Source organism: Tribolium madens, unplaced genomic scaffold (genome assembly GCF_015345945.1).
Source record: "Tribolium madens isolate multiple individuals breed KSU strain unplaced genomic scaffold, Tmad_KSU_1.1 Scaffold_19;HRSCAF=116;Tcas5.2_LG9, whole genome shotgun sequence".
NCBI lineage: Eukaryota > Metazoa > Arthropoda > Insecta > Coleoptera > Tenebrionidae > Tribolium > Tribolium madens.
The window spans coordinates 14536148-14550469 of record NW_025400983.1 but is presented as its reverse complement, the minus strand read 5'-3'; the positions used below and the strand labels follow the sequence as shown (position 1 = coordinate 14550469).

Sequence of the window (14322 nt, the reverse complement as noted above, 5' to 3'; positions counted from 1 at the left end):
ATTTCAGAAACCATTTAAGATAAAATTACAAAATTTGGTACAGATGATAATCTTTATACACCTAAACGAATGCAAACATCAAATGTCGAAATTTCTAATCAGAGCCGTCAAAAACTGATGGGGTTTAGGGTAAAAAAATACCCTATCTATTTTGGCTCTAGTTTCTTTAGTTATGGATTGACCAAAATGGTGATCACTTTGAACAACTCCTTTAGATTTAGGCAAATTCATTTAATTAATGTTATTATTGTTACTGTAATGTAATGTTAATTAGTTGAGGTAAAAAGTATGAATTTCTTGCTTTTATTATTCTGTAAATTCTGATTTATTTGAATGTATTGGTGTGTAACATACATTTTAAATTAATTTTATTCAAAAACAATAAGTCGTATCGACACAAGAGAGACTTTTCTGTGATAAACTATCGAACTTAAGATTTTGTTGCTGAAAATACCGAGAACCTAAAGCCAAAATAAATAGGGTATTTTTTTACCTTAAACTCCCCCAGTTTCGTACGTCCCTGATTAAAAATTTCGACATTTGATGTTTGAATCCGTTTAGGTGTATAAAGATTATCATCTGTACCAAATATTGTAATTTTATCTTAAATGGTTTCTGAAATATTAGCAAAAACATATTAGCCCCCTTCGGGAGGGTGTAGCTCCCTTACCAAGCATTTTTTGATACATGTTTATAGAAAACTTTTGTCTTAGAATTGAATATACTATCACCTGTTTAAATTTGTAACAATAAAAACGGAACACCCTGTATATGTTTCTACAAAATTATTGTAGTTGTGTGTAGTTGTTTTGAAAGATAAGCACAAATATATTTCAAATTGATATTGCCTTTAAAAAATAAAGTCATCATAAAATAAAATTTATGATTGTCTTTCAAACGTCTAATTTACGAAAAATTATTGGAAATAAATGTTTTAGCTCTCGGCGATACAAATCAATAAAATCACACTCACATAGGTGTATGCTATGTAAAAATGCAGCTCTTTGTCTACGGTTTAAAAAATGACACAATGCATGCCGAGCTGCATGCAAATGATATTCAATAATTCAACTAGCTGTACAGTTACGGAATTAAAATTTCGGGCAGTATTTTTCTGTCACTTCAAAAAGTTCACGGTAAACTACCTTTTACTGTCATCATGACATTCATGACTGACATTTGACAATTAAACTTTTCTGTCAGTGACGAAATTTTTTATGTCAAAATGACATAAATATGACAAGAGTAAAAAATGAGGTTATTAATGTAAAGGTTGTTTTAGAGTTTACATTGTGGAAATGACAATACTGCCCGAAATTTTAATTCCGCAACTGTACATCCACAAAATTAAATTTTTAAATGTGAGACATTTTTATTTGTACAGAATTTACTTTTAATATTGCTACTAATTAATACGTTTTTTTTTTAAATAGTAAGTGAAAGACAACAAGAAATGTGTAACAAATTTTCTAAATCTGAATTCGCTTTATAATTTTTAAAGAAAAGCAAAGTAATAAAACCATATTTTTTTTTATTTGTTTAATTACGTATATAAGAACAGTTTCTTGTGATTTATTAATAAAATTAACAAATGAAATGACAGTTTATGCGATGCATGCATTGAGACATTTTTTAGAAGTAGACATTGGGCTGACATGATTCGAAGCCGTATTGTTAAGTGATGTAATTAAGTATTTATGTAAAATGTATTTATAAAAAAATAGAGTTACTTTTGTGTTAAATGTAATAACATACATATTATCCACTGCGATCTTTTTTGTACTTTGTATTGTATTACATTTCATGCCTGAGGCCTACACAGTAATGCAACATGTGGTTTGTCCTGTTTCAGATAATGTCTGTTATGAGGGTCACTACCTTTTACATCCCCGGGATAACCCTGTAATGGCAGAAAAATAATGAACTTCGCATCTATAAAAACCGATCAGTTAATTAAACGCGCTAGTGGTTTCAGTGATTGATACGAAAAATAAAAAGTGAACAATATGGCAGTTGATTTTTCGCCTGAGGACTTAAAAGTGATAGAGACGAGGCAATTTCAGTGCGACGAAATTATAAATAAATCGAGTAACATTTTGGGTAAGTTTTAATTAGGTTGTCACTTGCAATTATTTTAACTTTTATCTTGTGATAACAATCGGAATGATCCAGGGTGTGAAAGCACGTTTTTGACAAGAGTGGAGTACAAAGAGAAACTTTTAACAATAGTAACATTTTGCTGACATCTCGCTACACATAGAAAATCAAAGATCCTGAAATAATCCATTCATTGTTAGGCTTTTTGCCTCAATGGTCTACAACATAACTTGTCGCTTAGCGAAATATTAAAACATCCCTTTGATTTTTGAAGTAGTAAATATTCCATTATTTTTGATTAATATTTATTTATACGGGATGATGTTAAAGAATGTGCAAATAGGTGATAGTAGAGCTCAAATTTAAATGATGAATTTTGGGGATTCGTATCGGGATCCGACTTCTCTTTAAAGAAAAATGGAAGCTTATAAAACACTAATAAATCAAGGAAGAAACGAGCAATAAGAAACTAACGGTGTCTTTAACACGCTACTACACAGCTTTTAAGTTAAAACAAAACTGAATTGTTGCATAGTCCCATAAGAATATAAATATTTAGATAACGGGAACGACTCTTTTTTTAACCTACAAACAACAAACATTGAGAATAACATAAATCCAACAATAAACAATGGATTTATTTAAATAACTTTTAGCTGCTATTATTCCGAGTCACAAACCTTGAACTCGTCTATTTTCGTTTCAGATTCGATTGTAGGGGAACAAATCTTGGTAATGCTATGCAAAATTTCATTAAAAAGACAATTAATTTTTCTTCTTTCAACGGATTTCAACATTTCCTTCACATAATGACAAAATCTTTTAAAAATTTATTGCTCACAAACACCTTTTTATCCTTTGCAAAAATAAATTTTGTTTACAAACATTTTATACATCAAAGTTCACATAAACCCTGACTTCCATTAACCCTCGTAAAAGTTTTTAGAAGATAATTGCGTTGGTAAAAGAATTTGTTTCTTTCCGTCTATTCGAGCTTGATATTTCATGAGTAACATTTACGGTCTTTGAAAAGTCGTAACTTCCCGTAATTTAGCACGTTGCGAGGAAACCTTTTATAAAACAAGAGATTATAAATTACTTTTTTCTCGAAGAAACGATCTTATTTTCTTTCATAACCTTAATCAAGCTTGTTCCCTTTCATTTACATTTATCTAAGGTGAGCATCTTAGAGGGATTCTAGGTATGGTTTATGTTATTCATGCAATCAGCTAGGAAATGAAACATTTTCTCTAACAAGCTAGCTTTTGGGACGAGTAAAACGAGTTCAGTCAATTAGGCACACAAACTTGATGACCTTACTTCACAACAAAAAAAGAAAGTTTTATACTTAAATAAATAAAAATTACTTTTTCTGAAATGTGGAAAAACTCCATGATTTTATCAGACTTCAAAAATTTAGCACACAAATTGTTTCCACGACTATTATATAACGTAGAACGGGTTTAATTAACAGTCAGCTTTTTACAACTTGATAAAAAGCTGTAAACGAAGTTTTACAAGAACGTGATATCGCATACAAAATTTTATTTCAAATATATACATATTATAAATAGCATGGAGTGTTTCACTATATCGGTAAATATTTACAGTTATCAGAATTTTAATGACAGTTTTTACATAAATTAATTAAAACAGTGGCTTATAAATATAGGTGAAATGAGTTTGGCAATTCGTGACTATATATTTATAATATAGACGAAATAAATTATTCAATCTTGGAAATTTTTGTTAGTTTTTAAAATACCAATGTTGGTTCTTCTCAGTGCATCAGAACTCGCGCCCTAGAGAAAAATACCATGTAAGGTAATCTTACTCTACCAAGAACATGAAAAAAATGTTAAAAACATTCTATCTATGATAATTTCGACGTTATAAGAGTTTATTTTTCAAATAATTAATAATTAATCCAAAAATAGTTTTTTTGCTACACGCTATTTGAAGGGGAAACAAGGAAGCTGTATCCTAAATTGTAAATCTGTTTAATGTTATTTGTGGAGTAAGAAGAATGCAAATTTGAGATTTGTGAGGATCATGACTTGGGTGACATTATTTGCTAAATAATGTTAGGGCACTTAAGACATGATCAAAGTAGTGTTGTTTATACAGAAACATGGTGTTGGGAAGAAATTTAAATTTTGTCTAACCAGATGCGAAAGTAGGACAAAGAATCTTGTTGTTGGGAGATAGTCAATACACACCAATTTAAAGGTCCCGATGGCTCTTTAGTTGTTTTGTTTATTTTAAGGAAGGAATTATTCTCGGTTTAAATTTCGCTCCACAGCTAACATCAATTTAGAGCGACTGGAGACTTCAAAATCAACAAAATTGAAAAAAAAAAAAAACAAAGTGGCCGTTGAGGCTTAATTTGAACGTTTTCCAAAAATCAAAAGAAAAACTACTTTTTCTCTGTTCGGAAATTTAACTAGTTTTTAAAATTTGTAACAATGAGATCAAGAGCGCCTTGGCAAATACGATGACAGATTTAGATTCTTTATAAAAAAGTGCCTTAAGAACGTCCTACAGATTTGTCAACAAGAAATTACCACCTAGGACTTCAACTTTTAGGAAAGTTACGTTTTTCATGTTGTTTGTAACTGGAATTTTCAGAAGTAATTTTGTATGCCTAAGGTTAATAACCCTTTGTTGTTGACGATTGACGTTTTCTGTCAAACTGCTGTCAACTATCAATTTAATTATCCATACAAGCTGAAATTTTGACACTAGTTACGATATCTTTTGTTTGTCACCAGAATATCCCTAAAACCTATGAAGTAATTTCTTGTTGATACGACAATAGTTGAAGTAATTTTTTGTTGATACGACAATAGTTAAAACGTATAGGTCATTTAGTTTTCGCTTGAAAAAATAAAAACGAAAATTACAAATTTCCGGTTTTTTTCCAATATTCAAAAACTAAAAATGACACATTAAATTTTCTTTCAGCATAAAAATGCGCAACTTTGCCCTAATTTAACCGGCCTCGTATCTCTTATAATAACTGAGATCTTTATGGTGGAGCTCGAAAAACGAACACCCTGTAGATTGGATTCTGTGGTAAAACAATTAAAAATGAAGTAAAAAGGAAAAAGATATTAATTCCACGTCTGCTAACTTTTGGACTGGTTAGAATATGAGCAATAAATGTAATAATCCTCTATTACATTCGCCTCAGGGAAACAAAATTCAGGAGCAAATGCAATAACGAATGTAGGATATAAACGGTAGCAAACATGCTAAAAATATATGAATAAAACAACTTTCTAACACGTATGTTATCATAATATTACAAAACAAACAAAAAACTTACCTTGAAACTTCAAAAGAATTTCGATGAAAAGTTAGCTTATAAATTTACATACCATGCCTTTTGAAGGAACTTCACAAAATGACACCTCACTTATTTGTCCGTCGGTAAAACAGTATCAGGAAGTGGTTAGCTTAAAGTTGAATTAAGGATGTGATATCAGAGAAGTCGGTGCTGACTTCTTTTAAGGAAATACAGCTTTAGTACGTTATTGCAATTGTCCCAACTGACCCTATAAAAAAATTATTAGTATCGTTACTTGTGTTCATCGTAAATCATAATCACGACAACCAATTTATTATTTTAATATTTTATGTTTATTTTGGAAAAAAAAAATTAATTAAACTTATTGGAAACCATTTCGCTTGAAGAGATTAAACAGAAGATTTTCGAATTTTGACAAAATAAATAAATAAATAACATTCTTAATGATCACAAATGTGTAATTTTTTTTCTGGGTTATACTCTTCTATTATTGGCCAATTTTGCAGCTGCAAGACCATAAACACCCTGTATAATAATTCAGCTTTTCCTTAGCAATCCACGTAACTAAAAACTCAAAGTCACTGCTCCGCATTTTATACAAAATACATTACTTTAAGAAGGCGGTGCGTTTCAGAGTTTTCTTTTATAATATTCTTTCATAAATTAGGTCAAAACTTTAACAACATAATAGAAATATTTCTGCTAACTCAGACGAGTGGTTTAGTTAACTAACTAGAGTAGAGGTCTATTTTTTAGTGTTTAACAATTTAACGATAGTTTTGGTTAATTTTACACTGAGAAATGTGTGTTAATATAATTTTTTTAACTTGAGGTAATTTTGTTAATAGTAATTGAATCTCCACTTTTAAGTTGTCTACATTTTAAATTTCATAATAATCGGGTGGCAAATAAACGAAAGTCTTACGTGGAACACTCTGTATACATATTATTTTTGCTATTATTAAGTCCTGGCCAAAATGTCATTGAAACGTTTTAGGGTTCTATTATCTCCTCTATCACCCAAAGGAATGATATCATAAAGTTTGGTTACACGCGCATCAAAAATTAATCATTTTTTATAGCCGTTCTGATTACATTTCTAGGAAACTAAAACTAATTTACATTTATAAGTTTTTAGTTTTGCAACATTTTGCTTTTATAATTCTTGATTTCAGGGCTTTTTGGGCCTTACTGTCCAGGCAGATTTGATGGGTGGTCCTGTTGGCCTAGCACTCCTGCAGGAGAAATAGCCAATCAATCCTGTCCAGCTATAATGAACTACGATCCCAATCGTAAGTATGCAACGTTTGCAAAAAATTTAAACTATTAATTATTTTCCTCTGCTCCAATAAATGCTAAAGTTATGTATGTGTTTCAATTAAAACTTTGCCGTTGGGATTGTTATTTATCTTAGTAAGCATATACTTAAACTCAACTTTTTTGAGGCAATGCAGCTACTCATCGATCAAATTGTATTTGACATGATGAATTATCGCTAATTCATTACTGGACAAAACGAACATGTCCAATTTGTTATATCTATGTACACGACGCAGATCTGTTTCAATTAATCTGTGTATTTAGCATGAATGAACATGTTTATCAATAATTTCAGAAATTTGCTTATTCGAGTGACATGAGCTACATACTGAGCTTCGAAAAGTTTCTGATATTACAGAAAAACCATCCATAATAATATTTTGACAGATTCATTAAAAGTATGTTAGTAAAGATCAGCGCTTTAAGTTCGACTTAGATATTCAAAGTTTGTGAAAGATTTTTTATAATGCAATGAGGAAATGATGGAAATTTTTTAATCTGAAATGCTTTAATCATCTGACTACTTTACAACTGGTAATTGGTATAAAGTATAATATTCCACGTAAATGCATAAAAAAATATTTTCAGTTAAAGCTTTCAACAATTAAATATCAACTCTTTTCTGAAAAACATACTTGTGATTAATTATTTATTCTAGCGCTTAACGTTTTTACGATTTTGTTCACGGTTTGACGCAGTTAGATAGTAAAGTTATGTTTTAAATAAATTTTTAAATCAAGTCATTAAAGTCAATGCGTTCTTTAAAAAATCTGTTTTTTTTTTATAATTACCTTTTTTATTTTTTGGAAATCTTTATTTTGTCAACGTACTCATAAAGTTAATTTCTTGCCATTTGTATGCATTGACAATTTTTTTTTATAGAAAGTTTATTTTAAAGCAACTCAGTGCAGCCAAAAGACGGTGGGTAGGCAAGCTTAAATAATGTTAATACTTGCAAACTTGTGAAAAATACAAAAAACAAAATTTTAAGTTGGGAAAGCCACATAACCGCATCAAAGAGAAAAAAAAACGATTTAAAATGCTTTTCAATTTGTATCAAAGAGAATCAAAAATAACTTTGGTGAATCATTTTGTATCAAACAACGTAACGTATATGAGCCCAGATTCAGTAAAATTAACGCTCCTGCTATTGTAATTGTAGCAAAGCAACAACTAACAAGGACGAAATGAATGTTGTCGGCGTACGTCAAGGCGTCGTGAATTTAATAAACGCTGCCCAGAAATTCTATTAATCAGAAGCTTCGCGAGGAAGCACTAGTTTCTAGACCGGAAATGAGTCTAATTCCCTGAGGAAAATCTGAACCAAGCATTTATATTGTAATGCAAGCATATGTTTCAAAAGTTTTACGACGACTAAAAAGTGTTTTGTGTCACAGAAGGAGCAAAGGATTGTCTAGCATTTGCTGTTGACAACAGTCTATTGTATACCTAAGTAGTACGAGGATTTTTAGAAAAATTTTATTTTTTATTTTTTTATTTTAAAGTAAAAAGCGCATAAACCACATAGGGTTATGAGCGCCAATTAAAATGTTACAACAGTTTACACTGGAGGATTTCATATTAATGTGCATCAAAGTAGTCGTTGAAAAGGATCATTTTAAGTTGGCGACCATGCGAAAATTCAAACAATCTTAACCTCAATCCTCCCTAAAAATGTGCACCTCAGTTTTTGAGAAAGCAAAAAATAATCAAAGCTAACAACGTAATGGGGTACTATATATACTATGAAAAAAGAAGGCAAAATTTAGGTTTATATTATTCTTCGTTGTTAAATAGCAATGTAACTAAAAATCTATTTTCAATTAAGCTGTAATTTTTTAAATAAATGAGATTTAAACAAGTGGTTTTTGATCCTCCCCGTCCAATCAGCAAACGCAGCGCTATTTTGTCTCTCTTACCGACGACTTTCTTCCATCGCATCGCAGACTGGAGCTTGGGTTAGAGCTGTCGGCTTTGGCTGATTTTGCGCGTTCGTCAGGGTCTGCTCACGTGATCACTTGGCGCAAATATCGTGTGTTTGAAAGTGTGTTTATTTTTCACCAAATTCAAAAAAAAAATTTCGCCTTGAATGCACGCTTTCGCAAAAAACACAAAAGACGGGTATATTATCTTTTTATGTAGATTTAACTTAGACAATAAGAAAATATAGTATAGTACCCCATTAGTGTAGGGTGGCAAACAGAAAGATTTTTGTCATTATTGATGTGATTAAATTTGTTCTCAATGACATTAATGATACAAATTGTGTGACTTGGCCTTTAAATTAAAGATGCATTTAGAATTCTACAACCTACTTGATGCACATAAATATGAAAAAGAGTATAAAAACTTTTAAGGCAGTAAACTAAGAAAAACTTATGGTTTCATAATATATTATGAAATATGTAATTTAGAAAATACGATCTAAGTACACATTTTTATTGCTTCCGTTTTTTTAAGATGACAGTCAACTTTTTTTTAGTTGCCTTGTATATTTGTAAAAACTATTACTCTCTCCGTTCTAAAATAAGTATCCGATTTTAGTTTTTTTATGGATTATTGAAATAATGAAAAAAAAAAGATGACAGTCAACTTTTTAGTTGCCTTGTATATTTGTAAAAACTATTACTCTCTCTGTTCTAAAATAAGCATCCGATTTTAGTTTTTTTTATGGATTATTGAAATAATGAAATTTAATGTATCAGTAGTTATTTATTTAAATTAAACATGGAAAAAGTAAATCTAGAAGCCCCTGGAAGTTTGATATTTGTCAAAATAATATTTTAATTGTCAAAATTGTTAATTTGGTGTTTTATCGGTTGACAATTTGTGTATAGTATTATTACGGTTGTCATGGCAGAAACTATCCAAAACTTGACTGCTTATAGTTACCAATTTATAAAATGTTACTCATAAGTCATAAGTTTTATTTTTTAAACGTTTTCCAGTTATGTTATAGCTTAGTTGTAAAAATTCACGTTATATTCCTTTGCGTATTTTTTTTTTAAATTGGAACAAACAAAATTTTTAAATCGTACACGTATTTTGGGACAGTGAAAACACATATTTATAAAAATTTTAGTTAAAATTGTGTAAATATGTATCTACCAGTAATTAAAATATACAGGCTGACTATAAAGAATAGAACCAAGCGTTTTTTTTTAAATCATTTGTCTGCAGAAAATAATAATTACTCGTAATATAAATTAAAGCAATATAAAAAATGTGATCGTAAATATCACATTTTATAGTATCTTCTTTATCATTTATCAATTAGTTTTTCCAAAAAATAAATAGTTTAAGCAAAAAACGTTTGATTCCATACTGACTATTCGCCTGACATATGAAATTGGTATAGAGACAGTAAAACTCCGGTTATTCGAATTACGATTTCAATCAATTTAATTTTTTTGCTTCTTGATTCTTTGTAGCATTTACTTACATAAGTATGTATTGTTTATTGTTCGCTTTTAGTTTGAATTAGAAAAAATGTTATTTTTATTGTTACCTAGAATGAAATACATACAGGGTGTCAATTTTAGAACTTGCAATCGGCAATATATCTAGAACTGAAAAAGTTTTTGAAAACTACTCAAAACCGTTTCGGTAGTTTCTAGGGGGAATCAAAATGACATCCTCTACCCACCCTTAAAGCCACAGCCACCCCAAGTTGAGAATTTTAAATGCTTGTGATATATCGCTGGAAAGCTCATAAGAAGCGCTTTTCAAAAATGACATACAACAATCTATTTGGTAAAGCCGTTTTTCTAATTATTCAAAAACAAAGACTTAAAATAATTTTTTTAAATTGTATTTAAGTGTGGGTGGAGGTGCGTTCACTTACCATGCTATTTTGATTGTCCCTACAAACCACCAAAATGATTTTGAGTGATTCTCAATAACTTTTTCAGTTCTAGATATCGACTCTCCCAACCAAAACTATAGTAACTCAAAAATTACAGTTTTTGAAAAATTGCATTGAATCTTTAATAAAAAATCAAGGAGCTGTTTAATATTATTGAAAATTGCTGAGGATCTAAATTTTGGTAAGTAATTATGAATTCAAAGAAAAATTTTCTCATTGTTCTTGTATTTTAGGCGTTGGGCTGTACATGAGCCATCGTAACTCAAAAACCAATTTTTATGAGTTACTATAGTTTTCGTTGGGAGAGTCGATGTATTGCCGATTTCAAGTTTTAAAACTGACATCCTGTATAATAAATATGTTTTTATTATTACATTAATAACTCACCTTATTGAAATTGACCTGGATCTTTATTACTTCCGATCACCGAGGTTCTACTGTAATTACAGATCCATTTAATGGCCCGCTCGATCTCTAGACCTGAATCCATCCACTAGGGATTACATGTGGGTTTATAGGCAATGTTTTATTTTTACATTCAAGAGTTAAAAGAATTGCTTCAAATAATTTTAGTACATGGAATTGAATGCGCGTTCGCAAAGAGCATCAACAGTGTCTGGTCTGCATGGAAGCATTAAAGGAAGATAATAATTTTTATTATTTGCAGCAGTTTTTTTATTCTTAAATTTTTATAAAATTATTTGATTGATTAAATTTTTTGTTTGCTTTTTTATATTAGACGCAGTTAAATTAAACTAGAATTTATAAAATGTTGTTCGAAATGACAATAAGCAAATACAGTGTAAATCACATTTTTGCACAAGTAAGGTAAGCACTGGTATTTTTGCAATATTGCCTTATGGGGAAAAACTTACGCGTTTATTCCTCTGAAACTGCTCCATGCATTGAGACAAGGTCGTTATAGCTAAACTTGATCACCGTTTTGTAAGTTGCGTTCGTGACAATACTTGCAATATCTTCATGAATTACTAATAAAGTCTTTTCAAGTGTCTAGAATATTTTACTTAAATACTTTATCAAGCTTTTGTACGACTTTGGTTTCTTTGAAATAAACATTTAAAAAATACGCCTTCTTATTGCTGAATCTTATAAAACTTTGAAGTTACTTTGGAGCAGACTGATTTTGGAGGATTGTTATGAAACACTATTAACTCGGGAATACTGCAATCAGATTTAATGTGATGTAAAATATTGCAACAGATGAGGAAACACAAGCAATAACTGTATCGAGTGCTTCTCTGTAATCGATTTGAAATTTATGATATTTTTCGACGATAGTAAACCGATGCAATCTTAGGTTTTCAACAAAATAATAATTATTAAAATTTAAATAAATCTGATGCATAAACAAGCAAAGCAAGAATGAGCCTAAATAAGAAAACAATAAAGAAGAAATACATTCAATAATTTTTTTTTACAAAATTTAAACTCGTTCAAAGTTCTAAAAAAATTAATGATCCATTTGATTCTTTTAGTGATTCCCTTACTGATATAGAGTGATACAGGTTATCGTATTCCATTAAGTTTAAGGTTTAAGTGTAAGTTATAATTAGAATTAGTGGTAATATACAGTACGTTCCCGGATTGAGTTTAGTTTTATCTTTGATTTTACGCCAAAACCGCAAAGGAAAAATATTTTTTGCTTTACCTAAAACGAGTAAATTTGTAATTTAAACTTCATTATTTTAACTCAGTAAAAAAAATTTGTTTTTCTCTTGATTTTGGATTTAGTATAATATTTCTCTGCTTTTTAAATCCCATCACATTGACAGTGATGTTACTTTGACAAAAGCAAGTTAAATAACAAACATATTTGTGAAAAGCATAATTTTGCTTACCTTGGTCTGCGTCGCAGTATTGGCCCTTCGGGCCATTTTATATTGCGGCCCTATGTGTCCCCGTTTTGTAATTATTGTTTGTTGCTTTTTAAATTGCTTAGCTCGTTACGGGAATTGATGTGAATCGGTCGTTAATTTGCATTTATTCGATGAGAAAAGGCGAAAAGAATTTTTTTTCTTTAATGGTCAATTTAATCTAATTTTTCCGTTGAGTGGGGCTCACGGGGGCTGCGTCTCCGATGGCGCTTAAGGGGGCTGCGCCCCCGATGGGGCCGACTAGGGCAACGCCCCCGATTAGGGTTTACGGAGACTGCGTCCCCGAGTGGAGGTTACGGGGGCTGCGCCCCCATGTAGGGCTCACGAGGGCTACGCACCCGATAGGGCTCACTCGATTCAACAGCGCCCACTCTAACCGGTCTCCCATACGATGCCGTGTTGGTTAGAGGTGTGTAATATGCGGTCATAACCTCACTTTTCCCGAATTTTAGTGATAACAGGCGTTTCCGTCAGCCAATCGGCTCCAAAATCAATAGGGTTCTTGAGGCGGCCGAGAGGCACCTACTGGCCAAATTTCATCGAAAAAGAATGACTCTGTGAAGAGTTATCGCGGTTCGCAGAAATACCGGGCAGACAGACAGACAAAAATTTTACTTTTTTTTTTCGACGTAGAATCGATTGGGGGAAAAACTATTCACCAGTCTAACTTGGCGCTCACGCTGCGCTTTGTTGCAATAGTGTTTCAAACTAACTAGTTGAGGAGCAGGTATAATATGTTGAAAAACCCTTATTTAGGAAGTTGGTCTGGACTGGAGGACACACGTTTCTTAAAAACTATGTTATGGTAAATTGCTTCAATGAGTATATCCCCGGATTGTGTTTACAAGAGGATTTTTTTTTTATCTTTGATTATACGCCAAAACTGCAAAGGAAAAACATTTCTTGCAATATCTGAAACGAGCAAATCTGTAATTAAAACTTTATTATTCTAACTTAATAGAAAAAAAGTTCATTTTTCTCTTGATTTTGGACTTTTTTTTGAATTATTTTTGTCAGCGTTTTAAATCCCATCACATTGGCGGTTTTACTTTTTTAATAACAATGTGACTTTGCCAAATGAGTTTACGCAAGTTAAATAACAAATGTTCAAGAAAAATATAATTTTAATAAATGGCAATTCTAAAAAACAGCTTTAAGATAAAAAATACAAAGTTATTTTTAACAAAAACAATTATTCAATTAATTAATTAATTTTGAAAGTGACAACGTTGTCAAAAAATTAAATCGCCAATGTAATGAGATTTAAAAAGCAAAGAAAAATAATAATTATTATTATATATCGAGCGATCAAGATAATTTGTAATCGAGTCCAAAAACGTATGTCTGTAAAATGTCAAGTAAAATGACAAGTCGAAAGGTAAAATGACATCAAAAAGGCGATGATTATAATAACCAAATTTATAATTTACCTTTAAAAAGAACGGTCTTACTCGTATTATTATACCTCGGCGACTAATTCCAGCCCATTTTATTGCCGTTTTACCTTTCGACTTGTCATTTTATTTGACATTTCACGTGCAGTTAATTCAAAAACAAACATACGTCCTTGGATGCAAAGATGATTCGATTACAAATTATCTTGATCGCTCGATATTTATATTATATTATTAAAAATTAACTTTTCTTTTCACTGAATCAGAATAATGAAGTTTTAAGTACAGATTTGCTCGTTTCAGGTGTAGCAGTGTAGTGTTGGCCTAAAATTAAAAAAAAATTTCTTCTTGTAAAATTAAATTTACCACTGTTTTTTTGCTTTGTTTAAAGGTAAAAAAAGATAAATAGAAAAAACGAAAGAAACTAGTTATTTATTAATA

The 14322-nt window shown here is 30.6% G+C and overlaps 1 protein-coding gene across 2 annotated transcripts in view; it reads left to right on the top strand.

Moving 5' to 3' along the window:
* Positions 1–14322, top strand: part of LOC123012145 (calcitonin gene-related peptide type 1 receptor) — a 159825-nt gene that overhangs the window by 31891 nt on the left and 113612 nt on the right. For both annotated transcript variants that reach the window (XM_044409974.1, XM_044409967.1), the window contains exons 2-3: positions 1853–2100; positions 6583–6699. In XM_044409974.1, the coding sequence (XP_044265909.1) occupies positions 2007–2100; positions 6583–6699 (211 nt within the window). In that variant the 5' untranslated portion in view covers positions 1853–2006. The remainder of the gene's footprint in view (positions 1–1852; positions 2101–6582; positions 6700–14322) is intronic.